Source organism: Corythoichthys intestinalis, chromosome 21, assembly GCF_030265065.1.
Source record: "Corythoichthys intestinalis isolate RoL2023-P3 chromosome 21, ASM3026506v1, whole genome shotgun sequence".
Classification (NCBI taxonomy): Eukaryota; Metazoa; Chordata; class Actinopteri; order Syngnathiformes; family Syngnathidae; genus Corythoichthys; species Corythoichthys intestinalis.
In genome coordinates, this window is record NC_080415.1 from 32,213,507 (window position 1) to 32,235,887 (window position 22,381).

The window sequence follows — 22,381 nt, forward strand, 5'->3', positions numbered from 1 at the left end:
TCGACACGCACACACGCATGCACACTCAGACAAAACTACATGTCGACAACATGCCACACCCCCTTCGAAGAGGAGGGAGATTATAAAAGTTTTTTTTCGGCCAGCAGCAGCAGCAGCCACTGTAAGTAATGTAAAAAGACGTCAATGTAGTGGAGGTCGGGAACACACTACAAATTTAGCTATAGACCCTACTCACATGACGTCACAACCACGCCTCCGCGCCATATTGTCCGTCAACTCGTCATGTTGACGCATTACCGCTACGTAAATTCCTCCTATTATTGCGTGTTTTTCTGCTCGTTAACATTAATAATCAAAATGGTGAAGGCGTGCGTGGCAGTTGGTTGCAATAACAGAGAAGATAGACGGAGAAACTTGAAGTTCTACCGTATTCCGAGAGACCCGGAGAGGAGAGCGAGATGGACTGCTGCAATTCGACGAGAAAACTGGGCTCCAAACGATTACCACAGATTATGTAGTAGTCATTTTATATCTGGTAAGATGCATTTAATATATATTTAGAGGGTTTTGGGCTGACAACCACAATTAAGATCATTGGGAGGCTAATCGCCGACAACATAGTTTCAAATTCAAGATGCTTATTTCTTCCACCATCATTACATTTTGAATAATATTTAGCTGGTACCAAGTGAAAGAAGTTGGCCTCGTCTACGGATCATCATTTAAACAGGTGTGTCCAAACCTTTTGCAAAGGGGGCCAGATTTGGTGTGGTAAAAATGCGGGGGGCTACCTTGGCTGATTTACATAGAACAATATATTTCACATTTGCTTTATTATTTTTTTTAATTCATAATTTCAACAGTCTCGTCTTTGTGGCGTTCTTTCGACACTCGGGCTCTTGCGGAATAATGCTGCTGTGGAATTAAACTAGCTTCAGGTTGCTATAATTTCTCGCTGCGTATCTTCCCTGTAATGTTGTCGTACATGTCAGCGTGTCTTGTTCGGTAATATCATTATCGCGTCACATCGAACTCTTTGAAAACAGCGACTCTCTCTTAGCACATGAGACAGACACAGTTGTTGCATATTTTATTGAAGAAATAGTCCAATATCCACCTATCCTTGAAACGTCGGCCATCGCAGTCAACTTTTTTTTTTTTTAATTGATTGTCGCCATTTTAGAAAATTGGAAGTACAGGGTCACACGGGGTAATGTTGCTTAGAGTGCTGCTCTTAAAGTTTTTCAAACTTTCGTGAGAATAGGCTGATTTTGTGTGGACAAGATAGTTGTAGATATCAGGGTAGCAGATGTCAGGCAGAGAGGGTGAAGACAGCGGGTCGAAAAATATCGATTTAGGCATCAAATATGGATCTGGCGAATGGATAGACTGAAGCTTTTCCACATAACGCCTTTTATGCAACGCATCCAATGAGTTTACAGCGTCTGAAAGCACTGGGGCTTCTGTGAATTGCACTATAAATTGCACGACAAATTGAAACCATTGAGAATACGGATAAACAATGACGGACAATATGGCGGCCGGATACAGCGACACGTCATTCTGTGACATTGGCGAGTAGGGTCTATAGAAAGTCCGACCTGCATCAGAGGGAGCATAACATTAAACTGTGTGAATTTGCTAAACTGCAAAACACGAGTAGGATGTTGCTTAGATAGAAATGTCCCTCTGTTTGTGTTTTCCAATGCTGACATTTATTAAAGTGTGAGAAATGTAGTGAACTCTGCTGGAAACTATAGAACCAGAAAAACAGAGAGGCAGTTGCTGCCTAACCTCATATGTTGCTCACACAACACAACATGCACAAAACAATCATAATTAACAATGTACATGAAAAAAAATTGGAATGCCGCGAGCTACCCACACTAGCGTTGCGATCGACTGGTCGATCGTAATCAACGTAATGAACACCCCTTATTTAGCATATGAATTAATTAGGTTCATATTCATGAGAAATGTAGCCCTGACCCCTGTTCACCCAATCTGTTTGGTCTTATTAATGTCCCATCCCGGGCAAAAAAAGTGTACATGCAGGTTATGCGTTTATATTGTCCCTACCAATGTTGAGACCAAACCTACGTCCTTGCATTGACGGTGACAGACGTCCAATCATGTGGCGTCTAACCTTCTGCTGTGACTTAAAATGGATTGGACATTTACCACAGTGGCGCCACCAGGGGGTGGCCACTGCCACCCCTATAAATCAGTTGGCCACCCTACTGGCCACCCCGCTTGCCAGTATATCGTTAGATTGCTGTAGCATCACTTATGCATTTCATCCCAAATGAATGCATTTATATTGTTTCGTTAAATGTAGGGTTGTCAAATTTATCACATTAACAGGCGGTAATTAATTTTAAGCATTCATTGGGGCCGTGCTTTTAATTGGCAAAAGCTTTGTCATCTCCCCCACAGCAACTATAAATTATGGGAAGCAACGTGGGGAAGAATGACAGGAGTTGATCTTTTTCTTAACACCCTGTAGTGTACCCAACGCAGAGAAGATATAGCATTTGCAGCCACCACACACAGTCATGGTTGCACCACTTCCCATCATGCATTTGGGTAGAACACTTAAGTCGCTACAGTATCATTTACTTAAAGCTCAACAAATAAGATGGCAATATTTAGTCACAATATACAAACTCATTTATCCTTTAAGAATTACAAGTCTTTCTATCCGTGGATCCCTTTCACAGAAAGAATGTTAATAAAGTTAATGCCATCTTGTGGATCTATTGTTATGATAAACAAATACAGTACTTATGTACAGTATGTTGAATGTATATATCCGTCTTGTCTCATCTTTCCATTCCAACAATAATTTACAGAAAAATATGGCACATTTTAGAGATAATCGTAATTAATCGCAATTCGAACTAATTAATTTTTTAAGCTGTGATTAACTCGATTAAAAATTTTAATCGTTTGACAGCCCTAGTTAAATGCCTAATATATACATAATACAATAAAACAATTGTTGTGGAACTCAAAATGTTGACTGGACAGTTATGGACTATGCACATTAAATCATTAGTAACATCAAATATTACACAATACGCCAAAGGATATCAGTAGCCTTAAGTCTTTCTGATAGTTTTACCCTGACCTTTTTACTGCAATGATATAATGAAAACCTTGAAATTATGGCTTTTAGTTTTGGCCACTCCAAGATTTTAAGTGGCCCCATCTGGCCACCCCTATGAAACATTTCTGGAGGCGCCACTGGGCAGCCAATGAGTTAACGAAATTTTGGACCTTGGCTGAGCTACTCTTTGTTTTTCTTCTTGTTGCGTCAGTTCACTGAGCGTAAACACACCCCAACGCGCACTTGACAAGGCTTGTTCCCCGAGGATCCGAACCGCCGTGCATCCATTTTTCAAAAGCGCAAGAAGAGTTTTGATGTCGCGCGACAGAAAGGCCCGTCTGAGCTTTTCAAAGGTGCGCGTGCCGCTTCAACGTTAAGTCGACATATACGTGACACGCGGTGTCGAATTTGATGAGTATCAAACAACTTGTGCGGCTGAGCAAGGCGGGAATCAAAGAAAGCCACGTGTGCGCTCGAGTGTGTCGCCTGAGTGTGGGCGCTCGGTCGCTAACCATCCACGAGAGCTGTTAATTTGATTTGAGAAGTGAGATGAATATTGTTGTTAACATGCAGGCAATTAAATGGCGACATGCAAAATTACATACCATAACCCTGAAATTCTGATCATAAACTTACCTTGTGAAGGGAAATTATTTACTGTTTGGCTGTTTGTATTACTCTAACCCAGGGGTGTCCAAACTTTTTGCAAAGGGGGCCAGATTTGGTGTGGCAAAAATGTGGGGGGCCGACCTTGGCTGACGTTCTTTACGTAGAACAATATATTTAAGCAAATTTTAGCAAGCCGTTCTGTGTGTCATTGCTTTATTATAGGGCTGTAGCTATCGAATATTTTAGTAGTCAATAAATCAATGGACTAGTTAGTTCGAGTAATCGAGCAATCGGATAAGGAACATAAAAAATTAAAACACCTGAGCTGAGCCTCAAACGATATAATTTAAAAAAAAAATGAGGATCTGTGTACAACAAAAGAAACAATTGGCTAACTTGGATAGAAAAAGTCTGCTAGCTTAAATGCTATAAAATGCTAAAGTTTTTTTTATTTTTTTTAAAATGCTCTTAACAAGTGGTTCAGACACATATTCCCACAAAAAAAACGGCTAAATATACCTACAAACTAAATTAAAAATGCATTAAAAAAAAACATTCGCTCAAACAAAAACTTAGCTTATGTTGGTCTTAACAGGGAGCAGTTGGATTCAGCCATGTGAAAAGAGGCAGACCAGAGGGCATTGTATCCACCCTCATCAGTAAAATTAAATGCAAACAGTTTAAAAATCAACCATTACAATGCCACTTTAATTAAACGAATACTCAAAGCAACAAAATTTAGTTTGAATATTTTTTTCTAATCGAATACTCGAGTTAATCGAGTAATCGTTGCAGCACTACTTTTTTTATTTTTTATTTATTTATTTATTTTTTTTAAATGAATAATTTCAACAATTTTGCAACTCGCCTTTGTGGCGTTCTCTTTCCACTCTCGGTCTCTTGCGAAATACTGCTGCTGTGAAATTAAACTAGCTTCAAGTTGCTTCAATTTCTCGCTACATATCTACCCTGTAATGTTGTCGTACATGTCAGCGTGTCTTGTTTGGTATATCGAACTCTTTAAAAACAGCGACTGTCTCTTTGCAAATGAGGCAGACACAGTCGTTGCGTATTTTAGTGACGAAATAGCCCAGTTTCCACCTATCCTTGAAGCGCCAGCCGTTGCAGTCATTTTAGAAAATTGGGAGTAAAGGGTCACATGTGGTAATGTTGCTTAGAGTGCTGCTCCCTTTTGGTGGGTAAATGAGGAGCAGCATTTAGTGTGTAAGCTACTTCATATGCTTGGAGCAGTACTGCTGACCAATTTATTAAGTGTGTGTGCGGGCCAGACGTTATTGATTTTATGACAGAGGCTGGGGGCTGGATGAAATCCGACCACGGGCCACATTTGGCCCCCGGGCCGGACTTTGGACATGTCTGCTCTAACCCAATATAAAATAAATAGCGATTATATCATAGTTTAATAAAAAACAAGCAGAATATACAGTGGGGCAAATAAGTCTTTATTCAACCATTAATTGTGCAAGTCCTCCTACTTAAAAAGATTAGAGAGGCCTGTAATTGTCAACATGGGCAAACCTCAACCATGAGAGACAGAATGTGGAAAAAAAAACAGAAAATCACATTGTTTGATTTTTAAAGAATTTATTTCCAAATTAGAGTGGAAAATAAGTATTTGGTCACCTACAAACAAGCAAGATTTCTGGCTGTCAAAGAGGTCCAACTTCTTACGAGGTCTAACGAGGCTCCACTCGTTACCTGTAATGGCACCTGTTTTAACTTATTATCGGTATAAAAGACACCTGTCCACAACCTCAGTCAGTCACACTCCAAACTCCACTATGGCCAAGACCAAAGAGCTGTCGAAGGACACCAGAGACAAAATTGTAGACCTGTACCAGGCTGGAAAGACTGAATCTGCAATAGGTAAAACGCTTAGTGTAAAGAAATCAACTGTGGGAGCAATTATTAGAAAATGGAAGACATACAAGACCACTGATAATCTCCCTCGATCTGGGGCTCCAATCAAGATCTCACCCCGTGGCGTCAAAATGATAACAAGAACGGTGAGTAAAAATCCCAGAACCACACGGGGGGACCTAGTGAATGACCTACAGAGAGCTGGGACCACAGTAACAAAGGGGCTACTATCAGTAACACAATGCGCCGCCAGGGAAACAAATCCTGCACTGCCAGATGTGTCCCCCTGCTGAATCCAGTACACGTCCAGGCCCGTCTGTGGGTTGCTAGAGAGCGTTTGGATGATCCAGAAGAGGACTGGAAGAATTTGTTATGTTCAGATGAAACCAAAATAGAAGTTTTTGGTAGAAACACAGGTTCTCGTGTTTGGACGAGAAAGAATACTGAATTGCATCCGAAGAACACCATACCCACTGTGAAGCATGGGGGTGGAAACATCATGCTTTCGGGCTGTTTTTCTGCAAAGGGACCAGGACGACTGATCTGTGTAAATGAAAGAATGAATGGGGCCATGTATCGAGAGATTTTGAGTGAAAATCTCCTTCCATCAGCAAGGGCAGTGAAGATGAGACGTGGCTGAGTCTTTCAGCATGACAATGATCCCAAACACACAGCCAGGGCAACAAAGGAGTGGCTTCGTAAGAAGCATTTCAAGGTCCTGGAGTGGCCTAGCCAGTCTCCAGATCTCAACCCCATAGAAAATCTGTGGAGGGAGTTGAAAGTCCATGTTGCCCAACGACAGCCCCAAAATATCACTGCTCTAGAGGAGATCTGCATGGAGGAATGGGCCAAAATACCAGCAACAGTGTGTGAAAAGCTTGTGAAGAGTTACAGAAAACATTTGGCCACCATTATTGCCAACAAAGTGTACATAACAAAGTATTGAGATGAACTTTTGGTATTGACCAAATACTTGTTTTCCACTACGATTTGCAAATAAATTCTTTAAAAATCAAAGAATGTTTTTTTTTGTCCACATTCTGTCTCTCATGGTTGAGGTTTACCCATGTTGACAATTACAGGCCTCTCTATTATTTTCAAGTGGGAGAACTTGCACAATTTGTGGTTGACTAAATACTTATTTGCCCCACTCTATTTGATATTATGAACAGGTGGACCTGAAATGATTAGAATTTGCAGCGCTAAGACAACGGGCATATAAGGGCAGAACAGATACAGGACACCTTCTGACCACGGAAGCTCAACGCACGCGTCATGCAGCTGACTGAGCAAGATTGACACTGATAAGCAGGTGATAGGCAAGACATCTACAAGCCCACGTCTGCACAACCAAATCCCGATATTCTGGACATTCCAGAACAAATGGCGGGACATCTCGTCTTGCCAAAAGGAACATCTGATAATGAGGAACCCGCGACTGAGAAGTTGACACTCAGCACTCACGTGGCGCTGAGGTGGCAAAATCCTCAACTCTCATTGTCCTGACAACAGTAACGCCAGACACCCTTCTGCCCAATCCACACAGAGAGTTATCCTAAACAATGCCCAAACACACCCTTCTTCCGGACAACAGCCCGCCTCACTAGAACCCTTTAAAAGACAATCTTTAACTAATCGTTGTCATTTTTCTCGGGAATCTTTTGTTGACTTGACACTGGATCCAGTTTGCCTCCTCGCCCGGGTCTCTCTGTGCTCTGTGATTGCTGCCGACTTGGAATCAATTTTCAACTCTTATTTCGAAGCCTTTTTCCAGCTTTTAAACTAGAGTCAGTACAAGGGGTTAAGACTAGTGCTGCAACGATTAATCGATTAACTCGAGTATTCGATTAGAAAAAAATATTCGAATTTTTTTGCTTCGAGTATTCGTTTAATTAAAGTGGCGTTGTAATGTATTTTGAAAGTATTTACATTTAGTTGTATTGGGTATTAGGGTGGATACACTGCCCTCTGGTCTGCCTCATTTGACATGGCTGAATCTAACAGCTCCCTGTTAAGACCAACTTAAGTTTTTGTTTGGGCTAATGTTTTTTAAATGCATTTATAATTTAGTTTATAGGTATATTATGCATTTTTTGTGGAAATATGTGTTTGATCGATTTGTGAAGAGCATTGTAAAAAAAAAAAAAAAAAAAAAGCATTTAATAGCATTTAAGCTTGCGGACTTTTGCTATGTAAGTTAGTCAATTGTTCTTTTGTTGTACATAGATCCTCATTTATTTTTTTTATTTATTTATTTTTTTAAATACAGTTTGAGGCCAATCCCAGGTATTTTAATTCTTCATGTTCCTAATACGATTATTCGAACTAACTAGTTCATCGAATAATCGACTACTAAAATAATCGATGGCTGCAGCCTTAGTTAAGACTAAGGTGAACGCGCGGAGTTTTGCCTTTTGGCCGGGTTGTCGGGGTTCCGCCGGCCTGGGTCGTTGGAATTTCTGGTCTTCTTTCAGTCGCAAACTTGGTCTCAGTCCCTTTCTTGCCTTGGTCTTAGTCTCGGACTTGTTTCTGACATGTTCAATCTTGTTTGGGTCTCAGTATTGGTCCTGTTTCAGTCTTAGTCTTGTTCTTGTATCGTTCTCAATCTTTTATCTGTCTCAGTCCTGTTTCAGTCTCCGTCTTGCGTCAATCTCAGTGTTGGTCTACGATTCCAAAAGTCTTTATCTTGACTTTATATTAGCACTTCCTAATTTTGGTCTTGAGCACAAAGCTTCTTTCCAGCAGAGTTTAAAACAAAGAAACACGTTCTGATCATCTTTTCAAAGACTTGTCTCCTTTTCCCTCGATTGAAATCTCATCCAAAGACAATGTGCAATATTACATCTAAACCCCGTTTCTTAGCAACCTCAAGGTTGTTCCGAATCGTCAAATTCAAATGAAAATAAAGGAGCTTACAAGCCCATGAGTGAGTTACCAGAAAAATCTATTTTTTTTCACTATTGATCGCTCTTGCCATTGAAAGCATTTCTCCAAACACTCCAACTACTTAATAACAAGAGCTTTTTGTTTGACAAGCCATTAGTTTGCTCGGGGGAAAACGTCTGACAGAATCAAGGTTTTTAAACAACCTTTGCAACCTCTACTTTAGTACCGAAACAATCTGGCACGAACTCGTTGGGTGCCATTGATAGTGAAACATGGCAAGTGATGTAGCATTAATGCTACATTTGCTCTGCGCGTCCCATTTTCAACCTTTACCGCTCGCGCTTAATGAAAGTGGTGTACCAATTCCCAAGCCAAGCACGTTGGCAAAAGCGTGGAGCAGCCGCACGGGTCAACGCGCACACACGCGCGCGCGCGGCATCAACTCGACTTCCTGCAGATGACAGATTGATTGAAACCTCAAAGCGCACCTCTCATCCGTCATTCCGGCCTGTTTATCATCCTCCATCTGCTCAACTTTCTTCTCCTCGGTTGAAACACCTACACGGCACATAAAAACAAACACAAACAAAATGAGTCAGTGGTTTTTCATTCGCGGCCTTGACCTCCGCCCACCTGCATTTTCTACCTTTTGGGAGAGACACGACTGCCAATGTGAATTTTGCTAATGAGCTTTTGGCATAAATACCCCTGTAAAAAAACAAAAACAATGATATCAATCCTAATGCTGTATTTTTCAGGTCTTTTTTTAGCTAAAGTTATTCATCTTTCATGCCGTTTAATCTAGGGTGACCATATTTTGATTTCCAAAAAAAGAGGACACTTTGCCCGGCCTCGAGATACTTGAATTTTACTCGAAGTTCACTCAAAGATGGCTATATCACTTTAATATATCTAAAGTTTGCCTCCTCCGTCTGGACAGGAAAAAAAAAAAAAAAAAAAAGCCATATAGTATATATTATATACTATATACAAATAAGTTTTTTACTAAAAAACGATCAAACAAACAAACAAAAAAAAAAAACCTGCAAAAATAATGACAAAAAAAATATGCAGACCTGTGGAAATATAGTAGTCAATACAGACACACAATAGGCTTGTGCCACAAAAACATTTTTATAAATTATTATCACCACAATTGTCGTTGAGAAATTGTTATTCCCACTCAATTTTTATTCACATTTAATGTTCTAGATTGCACGCAAACAATAACTAATATAAACTGACAAACTATTCAACCGGCATGTTTCCAAACGGAGCAGTTCAAAACTACGTTTCCCATAATGCCTAGTGCGGCTTAGTTAGCTCACTGATAGCTACCCTATTAGCGAGTACCGGAAGACGAGGCAAAATCAAACTTTGCTATACAAGTTTACAATCATCTGTAGCACAACGATGCGACACCAAACAGGATTTTACAGATCACGCCAGTACAAAACTCCGACAGAAGTCAACAGTTGCCATTATATACGTATTTATCGTAAAAAAACTTAACAACTGTGCAGGCGCTCCCTCTTAGAATATAATACTAACATTCAACCAAATACACGAACGCAGAACAATTAATACAAGACTAATACAACATACTGCATCTCTTGGTACCCATATATGGTATAATATATAACAGAAGACACATGAGCGACATTAACAGAAGATAAACTTACAGAAAGGTGTACGGAGCACTATAAACATCTCTTAAACTCCTCTTTATTGTAGTCTATAACTGCCTGTTTTCTTGCCAAACCGTCAACCCAGTAGATGGCGGTAATGCCCCATAATACAAAAGGTAAACTGTACTCCTTCTCCCGCCCCTACTAGTAGGAGCCACGACAACGCAGGCAAGCGCTGCCCCCCAGCGGCCAGAGGGATTCTCTTCAAATTGGTCCCGTGAAAAATCATAAAAACCGGACATTTTCATGAATTTATAAAACCCGGCCGGATGACGAGGACACGACGTGAAAGGTGGACATGTCCGGGCAAAAGAGGACGTTTGGTCACCCTAGTTTAATCTGCACGAGTATAGCGGGGCTGTTGGACCCTATCCTAGCCAATTTTGGCTAGTAGGAGGGGTACAGTACACTCTGAATTGGTTGCCAGACAATGGTGTACCGCTAGCAAAACGTCACTTTTGCTCATTAATATTCATGACGTTAGCAATTGTGGTTAGGTGGGTCAACCTCCCGTTTGTCCCCAATAGTAAATGAATGGAAATAGTGTACGAACGAGATGTTTACAGAGCTAAACCTACCAATTCTGTCCAAAAATGATCTTCCTGGTGCCAAATTCACTGGTAAAGATGTGGAAGAACATAGTAGTGTTCAGTTAAGGATATGGCTTGAGTGTCGAGGGCTGAAAAAGAGCTGACCTGATCCAGAGTTCGCTTTTTTATCGACACCTTTTTCTTGTGTGCATTGTCTTACGACACTGACAGTGACATTCTTTACCATCATATGCCCAGTCTTTCTTATATATTATATCCTCTGGTTGTCTTACGTCTCTGACCGTTCTTGGGGGTAATTTACATTGCTATTTTTGTGTGGCAATCGCAAATGCTACTCGGAGACAGCCACTTTTAAATTTTTCAATAATAACTAGGGCTGTCAAAATGATCGCGTTAACGGGCAGTAAATAATTTTTATAATTAATCACGTTAAAATTAGGGCTGTCAAACGATTAAAATGTTTAATCGAGTTAATTACAGCTTAAAAATTAATCACAATTAATCGCAATTCAAACCATCTATAAAATATGCCATATTTTTCTGTAAATTATTGTTGGAATGGAAAGACAAGATGGATATATACATTCAACATACGGTACATAGGGACTGTAATTGTTTATTATAACAATAAATCAACAAGATGGCATTAACATTATTAACATTCTCTTAAAGCGATCCATGGATAGAAAGACTTGTAGTTCTTAAAAGATAAATGTTAGTACAAGTCATAGAAATTTTATATTAAAACCCCTCTTAATGTTTTCGTTTTAATAAAATTTGTAAAAATTTCAATTAAAAAATAAACTCGTCGCCCGCCATTGTTGATGTCAATAATTACTTACACAATGCTCATGGGTGCTGAAGCCTATAAAATCAGTCGCACCCAAGCGCCAGCAGAGGGCGGCAAAACTCCATAAAACACAATTAACATGTGGGCATTTCACTGTACTGTCATTTAAATCTGTCTGAGCAGGGCATGTGCGTTAATTGCGTCAAATATTTTAACGTGATTAATTAAAAAAATTAACTACCGCCCGTTATCGCGATAATTTTGACAGCCCTAGTTAAAATATTTGACGCAATTAACACACACGCCCCGCTCAGATTAAAATGACAGCAGTGTAATGTCCGCTTGTTACTTGTTATCTGTTTTTTGTTGTTTTGTTGGTCCAAATTATTTTATGGGTTTGGGGAGTGAGCATGGTGTAATGACATCAATGGCGAGCTACTAGTTTATCTTTTGATTGAAAATTTTACAAATTTTAATAAAACAAAAACATTAAGAGGGGTTTTATTAAAAAAATTATATAACTTGTACTAACATTTATCTTTTAAGAACTACAAGTTTTTCTATGCATGGATTGCTTTAAGAGGATGTTAATAATGTTAATGGCATCTTGTTGATTTTTTGTTATAATACAGTACTTATGTACCGTATGTTGAATGTATGTATCCGTCTTGTGTCTTATCTTTTCATTCCAACAATATTTTACAAAAAATATGGCATATTTTATAGATGGTTTGAATTGCGATTAATTATGATTAATTTTTAAGCTGTAATTAACTCGATTAAAAATATTAATAGTTTGACAGCCCTAATAATAACAAATCTTAATTTATTTACACTTCCCTCTTACTAAAGTTGTGTTTTTTACAGCAGAAAAGGTAACAGTGACAGTCAGATAGCATATTTTTTTCAAGTCATTCATTGTCAGACAGAAGCAGCTCGGCTAAATGCCACGCTAAAAAATAAGTACGCTAAAAAATAAGTAAAAATATCAAAATGGCTTACCTTTTCGTCATCTGAAGGACCATGGCCCCTTGCTGGCGCTAAACTTGTCTTTTGGACGTCCGCGCAAGTTGATCCTTTCTTCACATATTTTCCTCCAAGTTTTTGGTTTCAGGAAACGTATGGAGAAAACATCCTTCATATGTCGTAATGTCTAGAGTCGGTTCTACAAGTTCCATACCAGCAGTGTTTCATCAGCATGTTCTTTGTATCGAAAGATTACCGGAGAGAAAACTCAGAAATAACATGGTTTGTATGCAAGGGCGCGTCTATAATGTCCCACTTCCGCGTTACGATGGCGACATCACGGTTTAAAAATAGCATTCGTGCGGTTCGCTATTGCAAGGCACACTGATTTATACAAAAGGAAGATTTGGAACACTGATGCCAAACCAATTCCATAAAGGTGGCAATAAGGTCTAGAATTTCCTTCCAACAAATGAAAAGGACAGCTTGTCACCAACGTGATTAGTTGATTGCAGTCAGGTGCTGCTTGTTTCAGCAGAAAATTCATTGGTTAAACCATCTGCGCACTATTGGTTGGAATGAAATCCAGGACCCTCTTGGGTCTTGAAGGGATTGGTTGAACACTCCTGGTTACCATCATTAGGGCCCCAGCACTGTACGAGAGTCCTATTGTAATGCAAAGGATTCTTATTATTATTTATTCTCCTCGGCATGCTGGAAGAAAGCAAGTTATTCCTTCATTTGATAGAATTGGTGATAATAATAAAAAAACCTTTCAAGTTTCCCATACGCCACGAAAACAAAAGTTTTAGTAACTTCCAGTATGCCTACTAGACCATTGATGACCGAACATTACCCCCTGGTGGACAAAAGTGAACATTACAATTCATTTACGACACTATTTTTCATAAACATTTAATTCATGTTTGTTTTTTTGTGCCAAAAAGAATAAAAACTGCCATCAATATGTTTTAATACAAACAAGACAGTAGTTAGGAAGTCATGCAACATGTTTAAACTCTTTCAGTCCCATTGACGATAATAGACGTCCAATCATCCTTCTGTTAAACGGGTCCATCACGAGTAGAGATCCAATCTATTTAAAGTTAAAGGGCTCCCACTGCGAATGGATTAGACGTCTTTTGCTGTCAATGGCAGCCAATGAGTTCAAGCGCTCACTTCCACATTGAATACTTTTACAAAAACACTGTTGGCAAGGTTAAATAAAGGTCTGATTTGGTCCTAAATAAGCGTTTAGGTTTCTCATGATTATTAGTCACCACCAAGTGAAACAATATAGAAACTCATTTTTTGTGTTTGCTATTTGCAAGGCCTCAAGTGACAAAAACAAAATATAGGATGACGAAAGGACCAATTAAAATAGAACGAAACAAGAAAGAATTACAGTACACAAAAAATAACAATACATTGACAGTTATACAAAGACAATGCAATTTCTGGGAAAATTTTTGCATCATTTCGGGGTCACTTGTACATTTTGGATCATTTTCTGTTGATTTTACGGCATTTCCAGCTAACGTCCTGTTTACAGGTCACTTCCTATTGATTATAGGTACTTCTGTTGATTTTGAGTCATTTCGGGGTCACATCTTGGACATTTTGGATCCTTTTCTGGTGATTTTACGTCATTTCCAGATCATGCCCTGTTTACTGGTAATTTCCTGTTAATTTTAAGTCATTTCGGGGTCACTTTTTATACATTTTGGATCATTTTCTGATGATTTTATGGCATTTTCAGGTCACATTATGTTTATACGTCACTTCTTGTTGAATTTAGGACATTTCGGGGTCACTTTTTTATATTTTGGATCATTTTGGGGTCACGTGCCGTTTATTAGTCACTTTCCTTCTGATTACAGGTAACTTCATGTTGATTTTGGATCATTTCAGGGTCACTTCTTGTACACTTTGGATCATTTTCTGTCGATTTTACGGCATTTCCAGGTTACGTCCTGCTAATAAGTCACTTCCTATTGATTACAGGTACTTCTGTTGATTTTGAGTCCTTTCGGAGTCACTTCTTGGACATTTTGGATCCTTTTCTGTTAATTTTACGGCATTTCCAGATCATTTCCTGTTGATTTTACTGCATTTCCAGGTAATGTCCTGTTTATACGTGACTTCCTGTTGATTTTAGGTAATTTCGGGGTCACTTTTTTATATTTTGGATCATTTTGGGGTCACATGCTGTTTATTAGTCACTTTGCTGTTGATTACAGGTAACTTCATGCTGATTTTGGGTCATTTCAGGGTCACTTCTTGTACATTTTGGATCATTTTCTGTTGATTTGATGGCATTTCCAGGTTACGTCCTGCTAATAGGTCACTTCCTATTGATTACAGGTACTTCTGTTGATTTTGAGGCCTTTCGGAATCACTTCTTGGACATTTTGGATCCTTTTCTTTTATTTTTACGGCATTTCCAGATCATTTCCTGTTCACTGGTCATTTCCTGTTAATTTGAAGTCATTTTGGGGTCACTTTTGATACATCTTGGATCATTTTTTGTTTACTTTACAGCATTTTCAGGTCATGTCCTGATTACTGGTCATTTCCTGTTGATTTTAGGTCATTTCGGGGTCACTTTTTATACATTTTGGATCAATTTCTGTTGATTTTACAGGATTTCCAGTTAATGTCCTGTTTATGCGTCACTTCCTGTTGATTTTAGGTCATTTCGGGTTCACTGTTTTATATTTAGGATCACTATGGGGTCACGTGCTGTTTATTGGTCACTTTGATTACAGGTAACTTCATGTTGATTTTTGGGTCATTTCATTTCAGGGTCACTTTTTGTGCAGTTTGGATCATTTTCTGTTGATTTGATAGCATTTCTAGGTCACGTCTTGTTTATTGGTCACTTCCTGTTGGTTGGCCACTTCCTGTTTATTCTGGGGCCTTTGCCGGTCGCTTCCTATTGGTTTCGGTATACGTACAGGTCACTTCCTGTTGATTTTGGGTTATTACGAGGTCAGGTCTTGTACATTTTGGATTATTTTCTGTTGATTTTACAGCATTTCTAGGTCATGTCCTGTTTATTGGTCAATTCCTGTTGATTTTGGGGCAATTTCAGTTTTTTTGGTCATAAATAATGACCATCAATGGACATTTTTTTGCAGGTCTGAGTTGAATATCAATAGGTGTGAATGGAAATGTTTTTTGTTGGAGTTGAAAATGGCGTTGGAAATGAATTGGGAAATTTTGACAGTAATAAGTATGAAAGCTGGCTGATAACATTTGTGTGCCTTGATTTTGTGAATTTTTAATGTCTGAATTGTGTGAATCTGATAAAAATAGCTTGTATAACATTCAAAATTGGACATAAATGGGGCTTTTTGGTAAAAAATAAATAAAAAAATTGGTGTTTTGTGGGAAGTGTGAATGTTGTTAGGGTCAAAAATAAAAAAGGGCTTGCATTGTGTGAATTTTTGGAACTACTAAAACATTTCAAAATTAGTGTGCGGGTCGTGCGGCGCGCTGAAAAAGTGGCCTGAAATACATTCCGATATAAAAAAAACACTAAAAAGTTCATTACAAATTGCACAGTTACAATTGGCTAAAGGACTATGATACAAAATTGTACATTTGTTTTACAAAATGAGGTGATTTTTTTTTTTTTTGGGAATAAAAAAACCTTTTCGAGTCCTTTTGTTTTCTAAAAAAGCCCCTTATTTTTCTTCAGGTTCTTCTGTTTCCAGTTGGGCAGCGCGTTGAACTCCACCCGACTCATTTCCAGAAGTTTCTAGAAAAAAAAAACAGACCATTACAAGATTGTCGGAGATGAAATTTTCGTAGGATTCTACCTTGAAGTCGGCGTCAGAAAGATAATCCTCCAGGCGGAGAGGATCCACACCGTCGGGTAGGGGCGAGCCGGTCAACTCCTGGATGGAGTACTGCAACTTGCTGAGCTCGGACAGAACCTCCTTCACTAAGGTCACTTTGTTCTTGGAGCCCTCGGTGTCAACGTGAGCAAGCATTGGGTGTTAAAATGTCCGTTTATGCAGGAGAAAAAGTCAATATTGGTTACCTTAGCGGCAAGGCTGGGGTCTTTTTTCCAGTAAGGGAAGATGTTAGTAAAGGTGAGCGGCTCACAGCCTGCTGTGATTAAATAAGCCTGAGGAGGGCGCCGAGAGTTCTTTTCTATAAGTACAGAAGGCACAAGCTTTAGGATTTGAATTTGATACAAAAATGATATCTTTAAAAGTGCATATGACTAGGGATGAGAATCGAGAACCGGTTCCGAGCATTTCAATTCCATGGAATCATTTGGCAGTTTATCTAACAATTCTCTTATAGATTCAAACCAACGTATGATTCAGCAAGTAAGTTTACGTGATTATTCAAAGAGGGACCATTCACTGAGTATAATCTGGAGAGTCGTCGCAGAGTGCTTTAGCAATGAGTTTCACAGGCCGTGTCATTATTCATGACACTACTTAAAGAAATGATTTTTTTCCAAAAAGTCTATTAATGGGTCTATCGTATTCCTCGTGAAATACTCTATAAGAAAAAAAATCCTAAATGATTTTATTAGCAATTTTATTACTAATTTAGGTCGGTAGTCCACCAATCAGTGTTTTTTTTCGAAATATTTTAAATTTGGTGGGTCGTGGGGCCAATCTGACTACTGATTTCACACAAAAGTATATACCTCCGCATCCAATGGTGGTATTTTTGTGTTGCTACGACTAACGGTAATCTTTGTAAATCTCACTGGAAGAGCACCACACCAAAGTTCCAGCATCATCACCTTGTCAAGAGTCAAGAATCTGCATTGGACAGTTGAGAGTCAAGAATCTGCATTGGACAAGGTGTTGATGCTGGAACTTTGGTTTGGTGCTGTTCCAGTGAGATTTACATAGATGATTGCCTGAAGAAAACATCCAAAATTTCCTCAGTCCTTGATGATATTGGGCTGCATGTCAGGCAAAGGCACTGGGGTTAAATCTTCAATAAATGCACAAGTTTACATTCAAATTTTAGACAGTTTTCTTATCCCTTTAATTGAAAATATGTTTGTCATTTTCCAAGATGACAATGCATCATGCCACAGAGCTAAACCTGTTAAAGCATTCCTTGGGGAAAGACTCATCCAGTCAATGTCATGGCCATGGACGACTTCTGATTAAACAAACTAGACGTCAATCAAAATGTTTGTTCTTCTGTTTCCCCGAATTAGAATCAATAAGAGAATCGTGAAAGAATCGAATCGTTCAGCAATATCGATAATGGAATCGGAATCGTAAAAATCCTATCAATTTCCATCCCTACATATGACAAAAGAAAGCATGTTTATTTCATGTCACACACGGTATTTTATGCTAATGAATGAAATGGTACGCTTGGATGTGTGTGGAAGCGACCGATATATTTAACTTTTTGAATCCCTCGCCATGAAAATGAGTGACTTCTAGCAATAGTCTGGGGTTGAGGAAGAAGGCAGATGTGACGACAGAATGAGATCATCTTTACTATACAGTCATACTATTGTATGCAGAAGGACTGCGGATTCAGCTGATTTTGCGAATTAATTTGTTTATTTTTCACGTCACGCCAGCCCAATGTGCTGCAGACTTTTGTTGCTACACCAGGGAAAATGAGCCTTTTGGGTTTCCAAAAGATTATGTTCACAGCGAAGAATGGGCAAAACAAGTCCCACAACTGTGGGACCATTGGACGGACGAAGAAGTGAGTACCGTATTTTTTGGACTATAAGTCGCGTTTTTTTTCATATTTTGGCTGGGGGTGCGACTTATACTCAGGAGTGACTTATGTGTGGAATTATTAACACATTATGATATAATTTCACATGTTATTTTGGTGTTTTGCAGTGACACTGATGGTTTTGTAAAGTTGTTAGCATGTTCTTATGCTATAGTTATCTGAATATCTCTTTATAGCTATGGCCACGTTCGCGTTCTGCCTTTGGCAGTGTATGTTCAATTGTATTATTGACTTTTTTTATCTTGAAATGGATGCATTTAGTTTGTGGCGCTTTCACGCCCACGTGAGGGCGCACTCGCACTTGTTTACGTGAGAAAGAGTGCTCACACGCCAGAAGAAGACGGACAGCTACGTAGCGCTGAGTGAGTGAGTGGGCGAGTTAGCGAGAGAGAATAGACGGCTGTGAACCTACTTTCATTGTTTATGCTTTTAAATCATCTCTACAGAGGCAACGCCTGCGTGTATCATCTTTTCTGTTGTTGTTGTGTGTTTTCCACCCGCGATCGGACACTTAGAGCCAGTTGTGTGGTTGTTTGAACGATGTGCTAATGATAGCGAACGCATGCTAACCTGTTACTTATTACTAATAGTACCTAATTATCGTTTATTTACGTTGATGCGAACCTGTTTTCTATCGAGGATCAAATTGATTCAGCAAATTATACGGACGTACAGCATTGTCTTTTGGGAGTTGGCTGTATGGCCAGGACCGAGTCGTAGCGTAGGACAGTATATTCACATTTCGTTGTTCATGCACTGTACACTGTACATTTATTTAGCATGTTGTTCTCTATTGTATTTTTATATTAAATTGCCTTTCAAGATGACATGTCTGTTCTATGTGTTGGATTTTATCAAGTAAATCTCCCCCAAAAATTCGACTTATACTCCGGTGCGTCTTGTATATGTTTTTTTTCTCTTCGTTGGGCATTTTATGGCTGGATCGACTTATACTCAGGAGCGACTTGTAGTCCGAAAAATACGGTAAGCTACGTGTTTTATATTATGTCAAATCAGGGCTGTCAACCGACTTGCAGGGGCCAGGGAACAAAAGACCATTATAGGAAAATACGGTAATCCTAGTTTCATGTACTTTTATGTATTCCTCCAATACTTTATGTATTATTATTCATTATCCTCACCAGGGTCGCAGTGGGATGGGGGTGCCGTAGCCCATCCCATCCAACTACAAGCAGTACAACCTGAATTAGTTGCCAGTCAATCGGAGGGCACTTTATGTAGATTTGTTAAAAACTAATTCAGGCATCAAGAAGTAAATTAAAAAAATATGTTTGGTCTGTCTAAAAAAGGTCGGGAGCCGACCTTTACAGTACTGCAGCGCTGTTTCCATGGCGCACTTCCTCTCGTTGTCCCAGCGCATCTTGGCCGAGCCCGTGCACTGCTCGTCCTGCGGCCACCAGCCCTGCCACAGGTATACCTCCATGCGGTTGTCCAGCAGGAACAGCGCTGGAAAGAGGGGCAAACGTGACGAACCGTTCCCGTTTGAATGTGAGCATGTACGGCGGTGGCGTTTACCGGGCTGTTGTGCCGAGTAGAGGTTGTCCTGAAGGAATGGCATGGCCATGACGCCCTCTGTCACCCTGGCGGGGTACAAATGCTCCTCTCCTTCGAACACGCCTGAACTGGCACTCAGTCGGAAGAGCCGGGGCGTGAAATTGTACTTGCCGGGGTCTGAATAGCAGTCAGTGAATGGGTTTAATACGGTTTGGTCAAATTTGGAGAGACAGCGAGCATGAGAATTGGTATTTGGTATGTGGCAAAATTGATTTTGACATATGACAAAATTGATTTTGGCATGTGGCATTTTTTTTTGCCATGTGGCAAAATGTATTTTGTCATGTGGCATTTTTTTGGCCATGTGGCAAAGTGTATTTTGGCATGTGGCATTGATTTTGCCAAATGGCAAAATTGATTTTGCCATGTGGCAATTTTCTTGCCACGTGGAAAAATGTATTTTGTCATGTGGCATTATTTTTTGCCACATGGCAACATGTATTTTGTCATGTGGCATTATTTTTTGCCACATGGCAAAATGTATTTTGTCACGTGGCATTTTTTTAAAATGGATTTTGGTATATGGCATTATTTTTTTGGTACAGAATGCGGCATTTTTTTTTTTTTTTTTTTGGTATATGGCATTTTTGCAGGCCATGCATGTCCATGCCATTGACGGCTATGCACGTCCAAATTTTCCATTCATTTTAAATGGCAGAAAAACATGTGTGGCTGTGATTTTTGACCATACACTTTCCATAACAGCGCATTGACATTCAACAGACACCCAAGTCAGGCTTTGCCATTGACGGCTATGCACGTCCAAATTTTCCATTCATATTAAATGGCAGAAAAACATGTGTCGCTGTGATTTTTGACCTTACACTTACAGCGCAAAGACATTCAACTGGCACCCAAATAAGGCTATTCCATTGACGGCTATTAACGTCCAAATTTTCGATTCATTTTGAATGGCAGAAAAATGTGTGGTTGTGACTTAAAAAAAAAAAAAAAAAAATGCCACAAGGCAGAATCAATTTTGCCACATGGCAAAAAAAAAAAAAAAAAAAATGCCACATGGCAAAATCAATTTTGCTCCATACCAAATACCAGTTTTCATTCTCGCCCCAGCTGCAAATTTGCTCATGAAAACATTACAAAACTCAAGTTTTGAATTTAAATTTACTGGCTGCCATTGATGGCGATAAATTTCCAATCCATCTAGGCTGAGAGGGCTTGCGTAAGAAGCAGCCAAGGAGCTAACAGTAAATATTCATCTTATTCTTGTTTTATTGATAATACTTTAAAATGTTCTTAGTTAAAAAATAAAAAAAACTGTATCCAATTCTAGATATAGGTATATCAAATACATTCAATTAAAAGAAGGAAACAAATAAATATACCTTTGATTTCGATTTTTAGTTCTTTTTTCATAAATGCACTTTGAGTCCAAATGGATATGGGCGGTCTATCACTATCAATGGCAGTGTATGAGTTAAGTACGCACGAACCTTGAAGCATGCAGTCATACGACTTCCTGTCCCGCAAGCCCAGAACCTTCTTGAATTCCTCTGGCTCGCTTCCTTCAGCCACCTCCTCCACTTTCACGTCATCGCCGGCGCCGAGACCCAATTCAGCGGGACACCTTGAAGAGAACCCAAACAAGTTCGGTTCGCAGAACAGAAGCGCAGGCGCCCGCAGAGTCCCTTACCCCCGTACGAGTCGCTCCACGGCCCTCTCGGCCACCCGCCTGGCGCCGAGGTGCGCTTTGCAGCCGTTCCACACGTAGAGACGGCGCTCCCCGGCGTGTAGCAGCACCACGACGCCCCGCGAGCGCAAGCTAGCGCCTTGACACTCCACCTCCAGCAGCGTGGCCTCCGCTTCCAATTCACCACGAACGCAGAACAACTTCCAACCCTCTGATCAAGGCAAAAAATAAAAAACAGTACTTTGTCACCTATAACCACCTGTATTTAGCACCCATTTCCCAAAAATTCACGCGACACTGGGTTGTATTTTTCCGATTAAAAAATGACAAGTTCCCCAGAAAACCTACATTTTTGGGAAAAAAAAGCCCAATCATTTCCAACCCAAGACTGTAACACCGCTCATTTAAGTCATACTAACAGAAAGTGACCCAAAAATGCCTCACAATTACCAAGGAAGTGTTTGGACAATCTCTGCCAGCTCCTGTCAGTTCAAATGGATTGGACATCTATTCCTGTGAGTGGCAGCCAATATCCCATTTACCTGAATTTTTGAGGGAATCATCTCTACTCCCCTTGTGGATGATCAAAGCACCTTGGAAAAGTTGTAGAAAACACGGAGGTTCCTTCCCTTGACTCACCAAAACCTGTGATCGAGCACATTTCATACGTTCATTCGTCCATTCATTTTGCGATATTTGAACTTCGTCACGCACTTGTGAGCCCCTGAAGCTGCCCAGCTCCACCGTCTTGAGCGCCGACGTTCCCTTCTCGCTGACGCTGGAGTGAAGGCCCTGCCAGAAGAAGCAAGCAGTCCTTTCCCGTCCCGCGACGCCGGCACTTAGCTCTCCTGGTTTTTGGCGTTTTCCAACTATACAAACACAAAATAATCCATTTATGACTAAGGCTGGAAACCGTTGGGTACCCCATACGATTTGTGATACAAGTCACATATTAAAGATCTCACGATATGA

General features: G+C 39.8%; 1 protein-coding gene across 3 annotated transcripts in view; it reads right to left on the minus strand.

Annotated features, from left to right (window-relative positions):
- Nucleotides 1-14,129: 14,129 nt before the first annotated feature.
- svild (supervillin d) overlaps nucleotides 14,130-22,381 on the minus strand; it is a 91,765-nt gene continuing 83,513 nt past the window's right edge. For all 3 annotated transcript variants that reach the window (XM_057825694.1, XM_057825691.1, XM_057825692.1), the window contains 9 exons: nucleotides 22,124-22,278; nucleotides 21,952-22,054; nucleotides 21,413-21,620; nucleotides 21,213-21,346; nucleotides 19,723-19,878; nucleotides 19,510-19,653; nucleotides 16,490-16,602; nucleotides 16,266-16,415; nucleotides 14,130-16,204 (listed from right to left, as the gene is read on the minus strand). In XM_057825694.1, coding sequence (XP_057681677.1) covers nucleotides 16,118-16,204; nucleotides 16,266-16,415; nucleotides 16,490-16,602; nucleotides 19,510-19,653; nucleotides 19,723-19,878; nucleotides 21,213-21,346; nucleotides 21,413-21,620; nucleotides 21,952-22,054; nucleotides 22,124-22,278 — 1,250 coding nt within the window. In that variant the 3' untranslated portion in view covers nucleotides 14,130-16,117. The remainder of the gene's footprint in view (nucleotides 16,205-16,265; nucleotides 16,416-16,489; nucleotides 16,603-19,509; nucleotides 19,654-19,722; nucleotides 19,879-21,212; nucleotides 21,347-21,412; nucleotides 21,621-21,951; nucleotides 22,055-22,123; nucleotides 22,279-22,381) is intronic.